The sequence below is a fragment of the Patella vulgata genome, chromosome 6 (genome assembly GCF_932274485.2).
Source record: "Patella vulgata chromosome 6, xgPatVulg1.2, whole genome shotgun sequence".
NCBI lineage: Eukaryota > Metazoa > Mollusca > Gastropoda > Patellidae > Patella > Patella vulgata.
The window spans coordinates 7365865-7387105 of NC_065884.2; the positions used below are offsets into that span (position 1 = coordinate 7365865).

Consider the following 21241-nt stretch of genomic DNA (forward strand, 5'->3'; position numbering starts at 1 on the left):
CTCTTTCCCTGTTGTCGTCGGCAAAAGTACAACGCATTCAGCGTTCCAAATATTTCCAGAGGTTATAAAAGCTTGTGCGAGGCTTTTGTTTCGGGTGTTGGGTGGTTGTGGAAGGATATTGTTTGTTTGTTGTGGACGATTATTGTTTGAGGGACGTGTCCGTTGAAGGATATTATTTCGGGTGGGTGTGTATGTGTGGGTGGGGGTGATTCCAGTAGATTAAAACCAACAGGAGTTTTATAATTATGATGGAGTCGGGTAAGTTATTAATATAAATTGGGAGACAGAGGGGGGGAGGGGTAACGTCCACTCGAAACAAACTAGGTCATTTCGGGACTAACACATTGTTGAATTTTTTATTTCAATAATTTGCTTGTACGTAGGGGTCTTTAGCAGTGGGAAGAAACCGGAGGACCCGGGGAAAACTGACGTGGTTGGACAGGCGACCCTACTCCTTGTCACATAAATTGGGATAGAGAATTCCAGATGTTCTTCCATTTAGCTGCAAAGAACATCAATGAGCATTCCGAAACAAAACAATCCATTATCTAGCAGCCCATACAACTGTGTAATTCAGGGCTGGATAAAGCTTGCATCGCGCCCTTGGCTGGAAATGTCACTAGGGTCTGGAAAGATAGGTGACAAGCGGCTCAGTCGTCCGCACAGTCAACAAGGGTTGTCATATATTTTTCTTTACAACACACTAAAACCTGATTACCAGAAACAACCCATTAAGTAATTGTCAGAAATCATTAAAATTTGTTTCATGACCTTAAACACTGTATAGATTTATATTAACTTTAACCTCTAGCACGCCCGACGGGCGGGCGGCAATATACGGCCACTTTTAATGTGGGCGTATAACAAGGGGGCATATTCTGACCAGTTGCTGTCACAGTCACACGAATGCAATTTGTATGTCAATATCAGGCGCGGATCCAGGGGTTCCCCCCCCCCCACCCTCAGCCCCAGTGAGACTGGTCATCAATGTTCAGACCAGCACCTGCAGCCAGCAATGGGATTCCCAGATTTTAGTTTCTGTTTAATGAGGCCGCGACGAAAACTCTGGGGACTACACCAAACCACTAATGCATGCGCCACTCTGATGATTACCCTTTGCTCCAATGTATGCCCCCCCCCCTCCTCGACAAAATCCTGGATCCGGGCCTGAGTATGGTAGACAGATATCTATTTATGATACAAACTGTTCTTAGTCCCCCCCTCCCCGTCCCACCGCGCCCACACACACCTTTTAATCTGGTCGTGGTGTTCCTATTGACACTTTACGTGATGTCAGACTCTTTTCTACTGGTTCTTGTGATGTCCATTCTCTTTGATTTCATTCTTTAATATAACCATCGACAATCACAGGAGAAATCACAGAAGCAAGGAACACTGGTGAGGAACAGAGACAAGGAACTCTGGAAAGAGACAAGGAACGGGGGCGGGGAATAGGGGAAATGGACGAGGAACAAGGAACAGGTGAAAGGTGAAAGTAACAAGGAACACTGGCGAGGAAGGGAACTCTGGAAAGAGACAGGGATCAGGGGACGAGGAACAGGGGGAAATGGACAAGGAACAATGGAACAGGGGAAAGTAACAAGGAACACTGGCGAGGAAGGGAACTCTGGAAAGAGACAGGGATCAGGGGACGAGGAACAGGGGGAAATGGACAAGGAACAATGGAACAGGGGAAAGTAACAAGGAACGCTGGAGAGGGACAAAAAAAGGGAACTCTGAAGAAGTAAAATGGAACAGGGGAAAAGGATACGGAAAAGTAACAGGGAAATAGATTACAAATGGGTACCTAAACCCAACCCAACCTGCTCTATTAATGAATCCTACTGCAACCCTTCAAGTACAACGAAACATGTTAAATATATAACAAAACAATACAGTATAATACTTATATATATACATTTTATTCATAGTGTACACAAGATTCACAGTCACCTCTTGTGGGAGTTTTTACAAAAACATATTTATCAGATACAGACGTTAGATTTTACAATATACAGAAATAATAGGATAGGTTTTATTTTTATTTTATACATATAGACAATTTAGATTCTCGCTCTCTCTCGTTATATAGGACGTGTTTGATTGGAGCTGAATTCGAATCATCCATCGTTGAAATCCCACCAAGCCCATGGGCAGTATTAACAAAAACTTAAATCCAGGTACAAATTTTGCTCTTGTCCAATGAATGACCTGTATTCTTAAAATATTTTAAGTTTTCGTTGATATGGCCCATGGAAATAAATTTCAGATCTTGGCAATCTGAAATCCAGACCAGTTTCTGATTCGTCCCTCCAAGAGGCTAAACTCTCAATGAACTCTCAAATTAAATAAAACCAAACTCCTTAAAAGGAAAGAAAGGTATATGGATTCGGAAATTGAAGGTCAATCAACCACGCCCTAAATATAATAAATATACCATTGATTAATAGTTTTATATACATCTATTAAATTTCATGTACACTTTTACATTTGTGATTTAGCCATCTGAACAGCAGAACTTCGTCTCTTAAACATCTATATATTGCACACATAGTTATTTTGATTGGTACTTTATTACATAAAGTATACTACCGGATACCACTATAAGAGCATAGATGCCATATCATATCCCTTAAAGTTAGGGCGAAGATGATGTGCTTCTTAATTTCCCCCTAATACACAGGTATCCATATCATGAGGGCCAAGGATAAGCTCTGCCCTTTTTCTGTATAATGAGAGTTCTGATATAGCATCCACCTCATAGGAAATGGTGTAACTCATATCTTGATATATATTATAAGCAAATCTGTGTTCTAAGAAGCAATGGAAGTAATTACACTAAGCAGAAAAGGTTCGATTCTTTATGGTTGTGATATGTCTACAAATATTTATTTTATGGTCCATAATATTACTAACAGGTAAAAATCTGATTTCAGGTGAGGTAATTTACATAGGTATGTTCTTCATCTGAAGTAAATTTCAAATGTTTATAGTTTAAGATGTTTTTCAATTTATTTTTGTCTAAGACTGATATGTATGATTAATATATGTGCCAGAGGAGGGGAATGACTTGAACATAATTACATGGACAGTTCATACAGCAGGTGGGTGCCATGGTTGTCTTACGGTCTCATACGTGGAATACACACCAACAAAGGTCAGTAGTCAAAATACCAACAGTGTCAAATTGACACAAGTCTTGAACTACAGAGCCATACAACAACCTTGCATAATGGATTATACAAGAACTGATGTAATCTACTTGTCAAGTCAATCCCCCTTCTATACAGGAAATAAAAGCACAACACTGAATATTAGCCCTGACTTGGAAGATACATTATGTAAGATTTAGATAAACGAGCCGACCGACGGTTCTTGCTATAATAGTCCCAAAATAGATAATTCAAAATAGCCTACTTTATTCTGAGCGATGTTATCAGTTTGAAGATGAGAGAGAGAGAGAGAGAAATGGGGTTTAACGTCCACTCGACACAAACTAGGTCATTTCGGGACTAACATATGGTTTTTAATTTTATTTACATAATTCGCTTGCGCGCAGGGGTCTTTAGCAGTGGGAGGAAACCGGAGGACCTGGAGAAAACCCACGAGGTTGGACAGGCGACCCTACTCCTTGTCACGTACAACCGGGGATTCGAAACCACGCCAGTCGACTCAATGATAGACTTTATGATACAGCGGGCGCATGCTAACCATTCAGCCATCCAACCCCCCAGTTTGAAGATGAGACATAGATTGTTTATTGTCGTAGCAACCTTACTGGCTAATCAAGACTCAACCTCGCTTCTCCATTTTTAAATTAAATCATTAAATGGTGATTGTATTTTAATCCTTTTACATCTGCGCCATCCGATGGGCTAGAGAGTTGATTATAGGCTTGTCATGTGAATAAATGTCTAACTAATAATTTATATAACATTTGAAGCCAAAATGAAAATCTGTTAACAAATGCTTAAATAATAGTTTATAGAACATTTGAAGCCAGAAAAAAGAAATGGAATCGGCAGATTTATCTCTTACATAATGCATCTTTAAACAATAGGCATACTGACGGGGATCACTTCAGAGCAAACGGACAATGAAGGGGGATGGGGGATGTCAGTAGAAATTTAAAAATTGTTTTGCAAAAAAATGCCATGTCAGTCAGTAATTCATTACTCTCTACCCCTTGCACAGAGCTTGCAGAGATATACCCAATTTTGAAAATGAAAGTAGAAACTGGTGAAAATGGGTATGCTGCATCTATATATATATATATATATATATATATTCGCCCCACCATGTCCCAGTCATGTATGCCTACATCAAACAATGAAACACCAGTACCAACTAACAATGACTATCTTCACATGTCCAGTATTTTTACATTCACAGAACAAGGCATTTTAATTATGCTTGAGCAATCTCGTAACAATCTTCACTAAATCTATCTGATTACAATACAGATCTATATTTCGTTTCGTTTTTTTATACTTTCGATGGCCTACACTACATGAAGATCCTACAAATTGTACTCAAAGGTCATGTCAGGGTTGTACAAGCGGCTTTTGACCCTATGACGTCGGACATTGATTAATCAATCAGCGTTGACTTTTATAATGGATTACCCAAAGTTCCAGGCATGGCAAGCCAAGCAGTCGCCGTAACAGACTGTTTCATTGGCTTATCCCTCACTTCAACCAAAATGCCGGTAATATAACAACTCTTCCAGATCATAGTGTAGTAAAGACAAGTAAAACTAAATAATGAACTATAAAAAACGAAACGAAATAGGATCTGTGTTTTAATCAGAATGTCACTAAATCGTATTAAAACTACAAAAACAAAAGTTGATATTTTATTTTATTAGTTTCTTTATTAACTGATGATCGAACTGACATATAGAACTTTATTGTTAAAGTTTTTGAAATGAAAACCTAGAGCACTTGTTTCAATACATTATGCCGGTCATGTCCAACTGCTGAATTGTCTGGTTGTACAAATGAACAGCTGAATGGTCTAAATCTGTCTTAATTTACTGATCATTTTTTTGTTTGGGGTTTCCTACCAAATGATCCAACCAAGACACCGTCTTCATCAGCCAAGTCGGTGCAGAGGACATTAATAGAAGACCCTATTACATTTCATTTCCAACCAAGAAATAAGGAAAATGTCCAACAAAACTAATTGAGAGAGAGAGAGAAATGGTCATTTCGGGACTAACACATGGTTCAATTTTATTTCCATAATTCACTTGCACGTAGGGGTCTTTAGCAGTGGGAGGAACCCAGAGAGCCCGGAGAAAACCCACGATGTTGGACAAGCGACCCTGCTCCTTGTCACGTACATCCGGGGCATCAAAACCACGCCAGTTGACTCAATGACAGACCTTATGATACAGCGCGCACGTGCTAACCATTCAGCCATCCACCCCCACCCCCTTCCGACAAAACAAATGGAGAAACTAGTGCTCTGCTTGAAATGAATCATGGATGTTTATTTAAAGATTTATTAAATTTATGTATAATAATAAAGTTATTCTAATGTATTTATTTATAATTAATTAGACAAGAACATTGTTTATTCTCCTCATCATTTTACTAGTTATATACAAAATTTACAAATTTAATATCTTTATCTTTATCCATCAAAAAAGAAAAAAACAAATTTACACAAAAGTTTGTGCACAACACCCAAACAGTGATATAAATCAAATAACACACAACTAACAAACGTTATAAATCTTTCACACTTCAGAGACCAGATATGGCAAGATTTTCGGGGAGTTTTTTTGGTTTTTTCAGGTGTATTTCCGAAATCCATACACTGTAGCTAATTTTTGTTGTACATTTGAATTGAAGAGACAAGATACCGCAAAAATTTTATGCAGTTTTTTTTGGGGGGGCGTTTTTTTTTCCGGGAGTTATTTGGCGTAAAATTCATATACCGATAGGTAATTGAAGAGACAAGATGCCGCAAAATTCTCATGGAGTTTTTTTTGCGTTTTTTGGGCGAAATTCATATAGCTAATATTTGTTGTGTTGTAGACAGTCGTAATTTAGAGATCTTCAGGTGCATATGGGTAAATATATTTCTTAATTAATTAGTTGAACTGAAATTTCTTTTGAAATATTAAATCGTAAAAAATTTCAGACCTCCATCTTGGATATTTTGTCTCTGATAATTTGTCATTCACACAACATTCGCAACTAAAACAACCAATCACACGCTAGTATTATCAGTCGTTAAACGTTTCATTAGTATTATATAATATTTTCTTCGCGATAAGTATGAAACATTTTATATGATAATAATATATATCTTATTATATATTTATATACATGTATACAGCAAAGGCAGAAAACACGATTTAAATAGAAAATAGCACATTTAGAGTGAATTTTTAGATTTCACTTAATTAAATATAATTTATTCACAGTTTATTAATATTATAAATATACAGTAACATATACAATACACATTAACATTATATACACAAGACATAGTTTGTGGTGAGAATCTTAATATCCAAATAAATGTGTGTGTAATTAATTATTATCAAACAGCTCAGAAAGAGAAAGAGAAATGGGGTTTAACATCCTCTTGACACAAACTAGGTCATATCGGGACTAACACATGGTTCAACTTTATTTCGATAATTTGCTTGTGGGAGGAAACCAGAGGACCCAGAGAAGACCTGTGAGGTTGGACATGTACAAGCAGGGAATCAAAACCGCGACACTTGACTCAATGACAGATCTTGTGATCAAACACGCACCAGATAACCATCCGGCCACCCAACAGTGCGGAACATGAAGTAAAAACTGGGAGTGAAAGTGTAACACACCAGGCCTACGTATGTCACTCCTTGGCTTGAGCTACCCATCCATATACAACAAATTTCAGCCTTGGGGCAGTCCACATGTAGCCACCAACGACAAACAGACCCCAGTTGCAACAATAAGTGATTAGACACACATTTATTTTAAGATTAGTGGGACACAATAGATATTTATGGTGAATCAACATTTTTAACAAATAAGGTGACGAGTGACATTTATTTGGTGCATTTAGAAAACGGTTTCAGTAAATGAGAAAGATTTTTGAAATTAGGTACGTTTTGTCAGACCATTCAGTAAACCAGTTACGGTATCTATGAAAACAGACATTATTTCTGTAGTCAAATTCAAAAATTTAAACAATTGTGAGGTGTAGCAGGCCTACTACTTAATGCAACCTGTTTAAACAGGTTGGTCTGTTTAGACAGGTTTCACTGTATAATGCATATCGCAAGCATTTAGATGTAGCACCAGTAGTGATTGCATCAAGACAGGTTGAATATACTGAGAATGCTAGACACTTTCACGGCCATATTGTTATTCTGAAATGTGTGAGTACTGCTACCCAGGAGTCACTTGGGCTGCATTTCACCTTGTGTTTAAAAGGAGGACACAATCATGAAAAGGGCTCGAAGTACTCAGAATCTGGAAATCTAAAGGGGAAATCTAATGGTTTATGGAAAACCCACGATTGCACAATTGTAACGTTTAAAGGGGAATTCTAACAGTTTATGGAGAACCTAGCATTGCACAATTGTAAAGCTTAAAGGGGAAATCGAACAGTTTATGGAGAATTGTAACACTTTAAAGGGGAAATCCAACTGTTTATGGATAATGTATGATTGCACAATTGAGAATGTATGATTGCACAATTGTAACACTTAAAGGGAATTCTAACGGTTTTTGAATATTGAAGATTTTAACTACATAAAGTGCATGAGATAAAGCTTTTTACTATGAATAAATCGGTTTTACAATTCTAAGGATTTTAATCCATGTGAGTTCTTATAATGAATGATTAATTAATATGGTGTTTTTTTTTTCAATTAATTTTGGTTACAAAAAAATAATCAACGAGAATTAATACTTCGTTATAAAGCATCTTTCATAAACACAACTTAAATCTACATATTATTAATTCATTAATTAAAACACATAATTATCGAAAAACCTGCAGCGGAATGCATTGTATCTGGATAAAATGAGACAAGATAACAGAGTCTACATTGAACAGTGACCCCCACATGTTAAGAGTTATTCCCTTTCAGAATAAAACATAACCATAACCAGCCTCATAAGATTCGACTTGAAACACCTGTTGATTTTCTGATGAAGAGGAATAATTCTGAGTGTCACCGTTGTCATGTGATCATCAGGGGTCAATCCTGGGTCACGGAATATTACCTTTTTATGTCAGGAAATATATAAATATCATCTTCACCATTTTATAACATCACAGATTCATGGAGCAATTTCATTGGTCTCTTATTACATATAAAGCACACTGATTGGTCAATAGCTATATACAATTTATCGTTAATCACAAAAGATGATGGGTCGAAGTTCATTGGCAAGTGGCGCAATTATTTACGTGGCACAGGATGTCTCCGAATTGGAAAGAAAAATTCAAATTTACTCCTCTTTCATCCAATGAAATTGTTTGTACTTAAATGACGGTATCCAGGGAACCAATCACCGATACTGTTTCAGGAGATCGAGCTGTATTTGTAATCCTCAGCAGCCTAAATTTGTGAGCATATTTTTTTTTTTGTCTCTTGATAATTAGTCTTCGTAAGGATAACAACACTCTATTCTTTACCGACAGAAACATGTCGTCTGGTAGTCGCTCTTCCACAGATGACATCTTCACTCGACGATTTACCAAAGACTTTCGTTCTAAACTCCTCCGCAAATTTCACACATCCTTCTTTATTCGGAACTAATACGTTATAATTTTACAGTCCGATGGTCTCTGGAATATACAACCTAAGTCACACACACACACACGAGCGCGCGCGCGCATCACTACCGACATAAAAATAACGCTAACGTTGCGGTTACTGTCACTAAAAGGAGACTATAAGAGAAGGCTACGCTACTACTGTCATTATCGCTGATAAGGCCTACATTTTTAGGTCCATTAGCATGAATAACATTTTCATCGATTAAATTATCTGATGGATGTTTATCTGAATCTGTTTTTGGATATACTGAAATAAAAAAATAATAATAATAAAAAATATAATAAATTTAAAAAAAATAAACACAACAATTCTATGGCAAGCAATTATTGTATCTTAATTGGAGCTATGTTTCTATAATGATTCTCTTGTATTCAATCATGTTCGTTCCGTTGTGTTCAGTTATTAAAAGCTGTTTAAACAGTACATAATAACTTCCAATCATTCTTTTATTATAGGCTATAGGGTTTTTATTATTTCTAGAATTTTTATTATTTCTAGAATTTTTTAATTTCTTTTACAGACATGAATACTGTTGAAACCTTATCTTCATTTTAGACACGATACAGAATAATAAAAAAAACATCCCATCTCCATATTTTCTTATAAAGTAATATCATCCTGAAGCATGTTTTTTACCATATATCACAAACATGTGTAATATATTGAATATCTATTACTGTATACCAACAATTCTAGACTTTACGACCATATGCAATAAAAAGTAGTCTCACTAAAAACCATAATGATAAAAATAAAATTGACACGGTCTAGAACAACGCCATGGTTTCCAGCAACCTGTCATGGGGTTTAATGTCCTACAGTGGGCTAATGTGGGAAATTTTGCCCAGTGCAGCGGCACTATGGACTACTCTTATATCGAATTCCAACTGCCAAGGGTTCTTTTATGCGCATGCCAATGTGTACCTGGAATCTCGGTTTTCGCCCCATCTGAACGACTAAAGAGAATTTCAAAGAAGAGAACACAAGTGGTGTTAAGACCCTGTATGGTCCTATTTAATACACCAGTGAAACCAACTGTAAGCTAGTACGTATACCATGGGGTATAAGTTAAAAATCAGCGAATCCCACATAAGCAATGGCCATCTTAATCAGAATCTCCTATATATACGAGCGTATCCATGACAATGTTAACTGACTACTTGAATTTAGACAATTTCGGTTTTTAATTATTACATAAAAAAAACCCAAAAAAACTTACATAATTTCTGCGTTGTTCTAACTGATGTTGTTGTTCTACCTGAAGTAGATGTTGTTGATTGTGTCGTTGTGGGATAACGAGTTGAACTGGGTTTATTGTCATTATCAATTGGCTTCGGTGTAACTACAAAACATAAAAAGACGGAATAAATGAAATGAAATGAAATGGGGGTTTAATGTCCCACTATTCTGCTCCGACTGGACTAATGAAGACGGGTATATGCCAAATAGTGTGCTATGTGGGAAATTTTGCCTGGACAGTGACGTTACGGTCTACTCTTATATGAAATTCCAACTGCCAAGGGTTCTTTTATTCGCATGCCAATGTGTACACGTGACCTCGTTTTTTTGTCCCATCCAAATGACTAGACAGCTTTCCTTGTCAGGCCCTCAATCCTGCACCACTGACAATGGGGAACCACACTGGGAAATCCCGATGAATTTTCTCGTCCAACACCAGGACTGAACACAGTACCTCCAGGTTCCCAAGCCAACATCTTACTCACTGAGCCTCTGCGGTTCCTCAATCAGAAAGAGCAATCACAACATTGGTGAAATGACTTAATAGGAGCAGTTGATGCGATAAAATTGTCGTGTTTATCTTAACGTGTTCAGTTACAAATTGGCTATAATTTCTAAATTTACTGGATACAATAATATAAATTGCATGCTATTAAAATAACACATCTGATTGGTTACTTTATCTATGTCAGAAATAAAGGGGCGGGGCTATAATATACTGCATGCTGTTAAAACAACACATCAGATTGGTTACTTTATCAACATCAGAAATAAAGAGGCGTGGCTAAGAAACAGAAATGAAATGAAATGGGCAACTCATGAAGACGGGTGGGGGGCTAAGAATCAAACATGCATGCTAATTAAACTAGCGTAAAATGATCTGTACTACTATCTACATCCATGCTAAACTACTGTAAAAAGATCAAGACTACTGTCTACGTATTGTGCTACATCTAGCCTACTCTAATGATGTCATACCTGTATTACCCGACCCTGGATTCTGATTGGATGACCCCTGATTTGACCCTGTATTCTGGTTATTAGTACCTTGATTGGAATCCCCACAGCAGACGTTGACCATCATCTTCATGTTTTTCGATTGACACACTCCTTTGTACTGATTGTTCATTTCACTCCGTCCACCATTAGATGTAGCTACAAAATAAAACACAAAAATATCAAATATAGTTCATTATTAGTTTGTTGATATAGATACAAAATCAAAATAATTAGCCATGTGAATTTCTCATAAGAGAAATGGTTTTAAGCATTAGATATAAAATACAAAAATATCAAATAAAGTTCATTAGTTTTTTTCCAACGCCTCTTGGATTTTCACCAGGTCCTTAGGTTTTCTCCCACAGGAAAAGACCCCAACGCGAAATTTAGTCATTTCGGGACTAATATATGATTTTTAATTTTATTTACATAATTCACTTGCGCGCAGGGGTCTTTAGCAGTGGGAGAAAACCGGAGGACCCAGAGAAAACCCACGAGGTTGGACAGGCGACCCTACTCCTTGTCACGTACAACCGGGGATTCGACACCACGCCAGTCGACTCAATGACAGACTTTATGATACAGCGGGTGCACGCTAACCATCCGGCCATCCACCCCCCAGTTTGAAGATGAGATATAGATTGTTTATTGTCGTAGCAACCTTACTGGCTAATCAAGACTCAACCTCGCTTCTCCATTTTTAAATTAAATCATTAAATGATGATTGTATTTTAATCCTTTTACATCTGCGCGATCCGATGGTCTAGAGAGGCTTGTCATGTGAAAGAAATGTCTAATTAATAATTTATATAACATTTGAAGCCAAAAATAAAGTCCTGCGATGGGCAGATTTAGCTCTTACATAATGCATCTTTAATATTTTAAAACAATTTTTTAAATTAAATGTTAAATAATCAATTTGGGTGCATTTTAAGTGGATTAAGATGGGGCTTTAAATATTTAAATTAAAATGGATTTTTGTTTTCATATACAAATACAACGACTAAATGTTCCCCATTAATTTTATTTTATTAAGTGAGTTGTATGGTCGTTGTCCTTTTACTATTTTATAAATAAAGGGCCACAAGAGATTCCATCAATCGTGAGTGAAATAGTGACGAATTACGCTATTAAAGATAAAATCATGGACAAACGTTACTTTCTATTTACGTCTTATCTTTAAATGATATGATAATTAATAAACATTGCTTTGTTCATCATGGCGTGAACGACTATTGTCTTCAAAACAAATAGTGGTTTTAGTCATTCGTGTTTGCACGACTTTTAAAACATTGTTTTTACGTTATGTACATAAACAAAGAATAGATGGTTACCATGACAACATAAGCACACAATTATCTAACAACTGAAGTGTTTTAACTTGATCAAACCACCAGTCTAGTAACGAAATATATATAGTCTTTTTTAACCAGCGCTTATCAATCAATTTAATAGTGTATTAACAAGTCTGGTCGAAAGAGAATAATAACAAAAAAATCCAATATCGTCTAATATAGTCTTGTTTATCATGCATCACTGCCTCCAATTAATCATTTGATTTCGACGTTTTTCAGACAACGATAAATAATTCTGATTATTCCGTCTTTTTAAAAGTGACTTTTGAATGTCGTCATCCATTAAATGTGTCAATATTCATAATGAAATCGCGATCACGTAATAGGAAGTTACCAATTAGCATGTTATTATAGCTTCATATACCATCGAAGCCATTAATTACAACTGCACTTCAACCAACTTCAAGTTTATTTTATCACAGATCTGGCATAATTGAAGCAATATTGTTGTATCTTGAGCACATGTATGTGTAGTGCATAAGGCAGAGTGTGCTGACACTTTCTAGAAAATAAAGGTTCAACATCCTACTTTTTGTACCACACGGGCTAATGAAATGCTCTGCTCCGACTGGGCTAATGAAGACAGCACAGGCTAATGAAGAGGGGAATATGCCATGCATGACGGCAATTTTAATCTTATTCAAACTGCCATGGATTATTTTACGTTCACTGCTTCATGCCAACATGCCCACGAGACATTATTGATCTGACAAAGCCAATTGATCAATCTTACGTTTTACTTTCCATTTTTTCAAGACAAAATCTTTATTATCAGTGTATAAAATACTTACTTATAAAATAGTAACTTTTTCCGCTGGCGAAATCTGGGTTTCCCGGTATAGGTTGAAAACCCATGATAAGTAGTGTATAGAGAAAGGGGGGATCGTTGATTGGATTCGAACAGTTTAATAAATACTTGACTTTAGATCTTTCGTTTATTACACATTCTTCATACTCTTTTTTATTAACCTAAAAAACAAAAAACAATTAATTTGTGGTCTGTACCCTTAGTCATAATGTACATGTGGGTTACTTCCCTTGACTGGAAGTCTTTGGTAAGCCTTCATTGTAGGAGGTCACCTGTAGGTGAGGTGTGCCATCTTGATTGTTTCATCCATGAACAATCTTGAAACAGTTTTGATTTTATGTAGGCCTAATATACAAATCCCTACACCACAACAGTATAAAAACAGTTTGAAATGTGATGACTGATCAGGGGTTTTTTTTTTGTCCCATCCAAGTGACAAAGTGTGAACCATGTTAATGGTTTTTTACTGTTCGTAAGAGATTTGTCATTTGAAAGTGATCTGAGTCACCATTATAACAATGGACACATGTAGATCGTAATCATAACCGTGACAATATGAAAGTTCGAGATTATTTTAGTAGATAAGACATCGTGGATTAAATTATAAAACACGAAGATTAATCATACATACATCAAATATGATATTATCTTTCTGAATCAATCTATTTAATGGCCAGACAAACAAGATGATATTAATGGAACCTTGAGGCAATTCAATCATCACAAGAATTAAATATTCTATATAAGTTTTATCAGATTGCTTAGACGAAGCGAAACTCCCAGCAGGTTTGGGTGGAAGCCATTATGAAATCATGAATTCACAATTTTGTCAGAATTTGTAATTATAAAGATAAAGTAGAGTTGTGCTGCCTTGGCCAAAGATGTAGTCAGACAGTGCTTGCTGCCTTGGTGGAAGCCATTATAAAATCATAGATTTACAATTTAGTCAGAATTTTGATTAGGGAGTCATGTAATTATAAAGATATAGTAGAGTTGTGCTGCCTTGGCCAAATATGTAGTCAGATAGTGCTGCCTTGGTGAAAGACAAGCCTGGAAATAAGGCACCTGTCACAGACAATGTCAGGCACAGATTCATGCTTTGTCAGGCACAAAACCTCTGGTGCCTGTCATTTTGTCCGGCACTGATTTGTCTTTTTTATTGATATTATTAATACATGTCTGGCCCTAAGTTGAAAATGTCAGGTACTATTTCATACATTTTGTCAGGTACATCTAAAACCGTTATTTCCAGCCGTGGTGAAAGATAAATTAATAAGTTTACACTTACCATATATACAACGTAGTACTCCCAGGTATCGGGTCTGGAACCCACAGGATATTGGGGACATATTATATCTATAGTATCACCAAAATTAACATTCATTATATGGTCTGAATTGTTGCTGTCAAAACTGAAACGAAATAAAACACAACATTGTTAAACAATGAGATATAAAAATTGGGTTTGATGTCCACTCGACACAAACTAGGTCATTTCAGGACTAACATATGGTTCAATTTTATTTCAGTGAGAGGAAACCCTAATGTATCTTTAATTTGAAAGAGATTTTCAGCATATTCCCTTTACATTATCTAGTTTTTAACTATTACAGTTGGATCTGCCAGCTCTTTATCTAATCTCCCATAACATATCTTTAAGATAATAAAAAAAAACCAAAGCTTTACATAATAAATCAGAGGTTGACAATTGACATTCCTGTCGAACCGTTGAACTTCCTGATGAAAAACTCTCAATTTATGTGACTTTAGTTCCCTAAATTCAGCCGAGCTTCGAGTTATTTGAAGCGATTATAAACAAGACAGTTTGACGTGTAAATCAAAAACGTTAACACCGCAAACAATCAAAATAAACACGAGCCTCGCTCGAAACTTTATGCTTCCCCAACTTAACAAACGAAACAACAAAACAAATTTTGATGCTCGCAAAAGAAAAATCATATATTTTTTTCACTTCCTATATGCAGGTTTTTTTTTGTTTTTTTACAAGAAACCACATCAAGAAAACAAAGAAATAACAGATTCTAGACATGAATGACAACGAGGCAAATCGAATGCCGAACCATATGACATCGTAATACAATAAATAGCACGATTTTTTTATTTGTATTAGATCTGAGAAATGTCACAATTTCATGGACAATTTACCAACTAAATAAAATAAATCAGCAACAGAAGAAAGCGAATCAATTGTTTTATTTACTCCATTTTTAGAAAAAATCTTTGTTTTATTGGCATGAGTATTTTGTACCAGGAACTACCAAAGTTCAAGGTCTTGATAATCTAGTCTATAGTCTATTTTTATCGGCATGAGTACCATAGTTCAAGGTCTTGATAGTCTAGTCTATAGTTTAGTTTTATTAGCATGAGTATTTTGTACCAGCAACTACCAAAGTTCAAGGTCTTGATAGCCAAGTCTATAGTCTAAGTTTTATTGGCATAAGTATTTTGATGATAACTTTAAAAACAATTGTCATTTAAATTGTGTTCTAATGTAGCCATTTTGTACTTGGAACTAGCAAAGTTCAAGGACTTGATAGTCTAGTCTATAGTCTAGGTTCTTAATCTAAAAGATAATTTTTACAACTATTAGCAAATTAACAAGCTCCTGCCAAGCTGTTAATTAAAATAAACATCTTACACAAGATAAGATAAGGCAGCCTTCACACTTTCAAAAACTTTTTTTGTTCCTTCTACATCAACCTCTTATCTGTGATTCTGATAGAAAATGACTGCAGTACACCAACTTGACCAGACATTAAAAACAAAATTTATCTTGCGGAGAAAATGAATAACACTCCTCTTCATCTTAAACAATTTTTTTTATCTTTCTAGATAAAATTGTATCGGCTTCTTTGTTTTATCAACAACCACGTTGTACACTAATTAACATTAAGAGCCCTGTACATCTCAGAACAATGGCTTCCAAGTTTAGAATATCCTTAAATTGTCACTAATTGTTGTTAGACAATCAGAATTTACGGTTCTCGTTGATTGCTGATTACATCAGACGATTTCAAAGCGTAAAAAATTGATTTTGAACTACTGTAGTGTTTCGATCAATAAGCCGGCGTACATCTACAAGTACATCTTTTCTAAAAAAAAATCTACTTTGTGAAATAATTTAACAAACTACTACTTGTTTCGTTCTTATTGTACTCGCCACTCACAATAACAAAACGAAATGAAATGGAGTTTGACATCCTACTGTTCTGTTCCTACACTGGGCTAATGTGGGAAATTTTGCCCAGTGCAGCGGCACTATGGCCTACTCTTATATCAAATTCCAACTGCAAAGGGATCTTTACATGCACTCTGATGTATACATGGGACATTGGTTTTTAGTCCCATCCGAACAACTAGACAGCTGTCCTTGTCTGGCCCTCCGTCCTGCATCACTGACAAGGGGAAGCCATGTCACTCACAATAACAACTCAATAGAATCCATCTGTCAGATATTTAATAACTATTTCCCACAGAGAATTCTACGAAATCAAATAGTAAAGTGGGGTGCATGACATCGTTTTACTGAGTAACTTTAGTTTTAACTCTGTACGTGCATTTTCTGATACAAGTCGTCAATGGTTACTAAGCTTAACACTGTCTTGAGGCATGTTGTATTTTTTATTGGCAACAATCAGAAGACTTTCAAGACTAAAATCATCATGTATTTTATATTGAATGTGTTGATTGTCTCTCGTTGTCGTTATGAAGATTAAATATGTGGCTAAACAATGTTGACATTTATTGTCATCATCAATTTAACAAAGCCTTAGTTCTTCGTCTTTATATAACTCAGTATTTTTTTATTAAAGAGCTAAATGTACTTCTGGCAGGTCTTTACTTGGTTTCAGATGTTAAATAAACTATTATTTAGACATTGATTAACATGACAAGCCTATAATCAACTCTCTAGATCATCGGATGGCAGAGATTTAAATAGATTGCGAGATTTGTCCAGTATGGTTGCTACGGTAATAAACAAACTACGCTACATCTTTCAATACTCATAACTTTGCTCAGAATAAAGTAATTTGAATGAAACTTTCAATATATTCATTTTGCATTATTTATTATTAAACTAATATAGCAAGATGAGCCAGCTCTTTATCTAAATTTTGGGGGGTTGGATGGCTGAATGGTTAGCGTGCGCGCGCTGTATCATAAAGTCTGTCATTGAGTCGACTGGCGTGGTTTCGATTCCCTGGTTGTACGTGACAAGGAGTAGGGTCGCCTGTTCAACCTCGTGGGTTTTCTCCAGGTCCTCCGGTTTCCTCCCACAGCTAAAGACCCCTACGCGCAAGCAAATTATTGAAATAAAATTAAACCATATGTTAGTCCCGAAATGACCTAGTTTGTGTCGAGTGGAGTTAAACCCCATATCTCTCTCTCTCTCTCTCTTCTAAATTTTACATAATGTATCTTTAATAAGTGTTTTTTTTGTTTATTTCTAGTCTCTGAAAAACCTGTGCACTGAATGCGTTAGCAGACAATAGCATTCAAGTTTTGTCACAAAAATAAATTGAAAGTAGCTTGTTGATGGTCTAACAGATGCTTCAAGTGTTTCTCAGGATAAAACTGATTCTATTTTAAATCTATAAAAGTGTTTGGGGATTTTTTTTATGAATGAAGCACATCTCACAAACATTTTTTTTATTAAAGTTTTTAATTCAACTTCTGCTTCGAGAAATATTTCACTGAATTAATACAAGGGGACAATGTAAAATATGGAATCTATTATTTCCAATGAATTATTTCAACAAATCTTTCTATTAGTCCTCAAATTCTTTACGATACTTATTGTCTCCCCTTTGTCGCATTGTATGTGTGCATTCTATATTTGTTATTCCCTATAGGCATAGATAGACAACCAACGTTATTACAGACCCATCAGAATAGCTGATTGTTGCTAATCAAACTCTCAGCGTAAGCTGGATAAAAGAAGTTTCTCGCCTAAAGCAACATTATTCTTCATAATACACGCAGAGGACAGCTGTTTAATAATACAGAATTATAATAAAACTTTATCCTGCTTGGGTAAATTTAAATTCAAAGCAATTTGTTATTGTTTTTGTGGTTAAATTTATAAATTAAATATTAGTCATCTAAATAAGTTGCCGTCATAATCATTGAAATAACCATACTAAATTTGACTAAGTATAAATTCAAAGCAATTCTTTTTTTCTTTTTTAATTAACGAAGTTACTATAATTGTAATTATTACAATACAAGGCCATTGAACGTTCAGATTGTTATACTAAAAGCTTTTCATAAAAAATACTTTTAAAACAAAATGGACATTTTTTTCTGAATATTGTAATTGTTTTATGGGCCTATGTCCAAAGGAAATTTAGTTCTAAAATTATGTAAGCCGAGTGTGTGAGTTCTAATGTTTACTGATTTATTCAAACAATAAATGGCAAGTGTAATCCAAGAAGCCATCTTTATATGGAAAAATATGTAACTTTATCGTTAGGTACAGTCATTTCAAACAAATTTATTAGCTCATAAATATGATGTATTAATTATTCATACTTTATCTGCATCAACATCATTTTGATGCCCAAATCTAAAAGCTAACGGGCAAGCAATAATCATATTGATATCATCACGTTGCTATGGAAACTAAAACATTGAAGGAAGTATTCTTGCTGCGGTATTAGTTAATCATGAGATTTTGTAGATTATTGCATATGTCGCTCGTTGCAGATCCAAAGCCGATATTGTTCGAACAGACGGCTGTGGCTACTTTAATCTCCACAGAATTATACGCGGAATCCTAGCAAATCTGTGGCAATATCGCACGTTATTGTTAGCGGGACGAAAAAAAATGATAATAAAGCATGAATGAAAATGTAGGATTTTGGTTAAATGAATAGAAGGGATATAAAAGGTCGTCTCAACGAGGAGGTTGACAGTCGAGCATATCCCTAGCCATTAGGCTTTTAGTAGATGAACGAATGGCAACGGAATAGCCAGAAGGTAGGAAGTACGAGTTCTATTCTAACAACCAAATTTATCACTCAATCCAACACTTACTATTGATTTTTGGCTTGTCGTTGGATTAGGTGAGAATTACTCGCCCCTGAAGCCTTTCAATATCGCTGACATACGAAATGAAAGACTTATTAATTCTGCGGAGATGTAACATTTTCTGGCCACGAACCTGACTTTTCCGCAATTTGTTGTGATTTAGTTTGACACTCAGTGAAGAAAAGATGAGGCCTTTAATGTAAGCTTGATCAGAAACCTTGGCACGTTAATGGACGAATCCAAACCTGCGTATTAAAGTTCAAGCACTCCAGATTGCTGTGACACTTGTCTTAAAATGGCCAACACAATTTACCTCTCGGCAAAATAAAGTTAGCAACCATGTTATTTCATTCCATATTGCATTAGCCAGCTCTTCCAGATTATTGCTGCTGTTATCTGTGGCAAAGAACGAAGATGGACCAACCAAGGCAGAGGAGGGATAAAACCCAAAATTAATTTTGTTAGTCTCAGAAAACAGACACGACATTAGTTAAAACTGATTACTGTCCTTTCTACGCGATTACATTTAATTCTGTCTCACGTAAACTGGGGACCGAGATATGAAAATTGGTTAAAAATGACTAAGCCCCTTAATGAGGATTGACAAGCCATTGAGAATTCCAAGGCTTCCTTCCCCGATCATCTTAAGAATTTTCTCCCCAAAACTGCATTGAGTTATAGGAAATCTAAATACTAAGTGGTTCTCTAATGATGCGGTATGAATTGCTTGTCTGTTAAAATACAATTCTCTGTGGTAGAATTCACTGCCGAGACCCGACTGCAATATGTTTAATCTCTTAAGCCTCTTGGATGCATTTCCGAATGACTCCATGACGATGTAATAAGGCTGTGATGCAACAGTTGAAGAGTAATTCCACGCAATATTTACTGCTATCCAAATGACTCATCGGTCATCAAATAGATTATTTTAACCACAGGCACGACCTTTACATGCAGACATGCAACAGTTTCTTTAAGTTGAAATCGTCACGAAACGAAACAAGTCTTGGTAGCAAGGTGTTCGATGGATAAAATATTTCGTACACCCAACATTCAGTAAACCTCAGCAGACTCCAATAACCTACATCTAAGTTCGGCTGTATGACAAATTCCACCATTGGAACTACTTTCGAGTTATCGAAATGATGTCATTGCAGCCATCTTGGAATTCCAAAGTTTTTTCAAAAATCGAAGTCCATCAATCGATACCCAATTTTTTTCAGAGCACTAACATAAGTAATGGTAATTTTAATTTGTAAAGGGAGGTGTGGGGGAATTTAGCCCCAGCAGCATCAATTCACTAATTAATTGGACTATTATTAAAGTTCTTTGCGAGAGAGGGTGAGAAAGGGCACAGAAGTAATGCAATTTTTATATCAGTGTTGCAGTTAAAGTACCTTTAATATCTAGTTGCAAATTAAAGTTCTTGAGAGGAGAGGGTGGGGGGGGCGTTGGGGGTAGTGGGCCCAAAAATACAAAAGTGATGCTGTGACTTTTGTCAGTGAAGCAATCAAAGGCACCTTTAATATCCAGTTGCAAACCTGTCTAGGAAGTGATAGACACAATATTTGACCCCTATGACCCCTATTGAAATCTGTACGAGGAGAGAAGTTAAAGTAATCATATCGCTCTAGATCTGTCTTTAATAACTGTCATATCGTATCACGGACATTGTTTTCTTAAAATCTCCCATTTTCTTCCTTGCAACGTAAAATAAACTCTGATTAAATCAAATATGGCTACCAAATGTTGAGTGGTGTGTGGACTGCTTCAGAATCAAACAAGAAACTGACAAATTGAAATTAATTTCCACGTAAACATTAAACTTATTTAATCATCATAAATTAAACGATGTACTGGTCCAGGAATCAAAAACAAATTTCATTATGAAAATAATAATAATAGTCTGTTTATATTTCGTAATATCTATGCATGAGCATGCTCAAATCGCCGAAAACATACTTAAATTCAATCTGATTAAAACAAAGA

At 35.7% G+C, this 21241-nt stretch overlaps 1 protein-coding gene across 3 annotated transcripts in view; it reads right to left on the reverse strand.

Moving 5' to 3' along the window:
• Positions 1–1900: 1900 nt before the first annotated feature.
• The window catches only part of LOC126824951 (ephrin-B2), a 303899-nt gene continuing 284558 nt past the window's right edge, over positions 1901–21241 (reverse strand). For 2 of the 3 annotated variants that reach the window (XM_050554414.2, XM_050554413.2), the window contains exons 2-6: positions 14490–14613; positions 13185–13362; positions 11018–11194; positions 10020–10142; positions 1901–9046 (exon numbers count right to left, since the gene is read on the reverse strand). In XM_050554414.2, coding sequence (XP_050410371.1) covers positions 8862–9046; positions 10020–10142; positions 11018–11194; positions 13185–13362; positions 14490–14613 — 787 coding nt within the window. In that variant the 3' untranslated portion in view covers positions 1901–8861. The remainder of the gene's footprint in view (positions 9047–10019; positions 10143–11017; positions 11195–13184; positions 13363–14489; positions 14614–21241) is intronic. The other variant, XR_007681681.2, reaches the window with a different exon arrangement.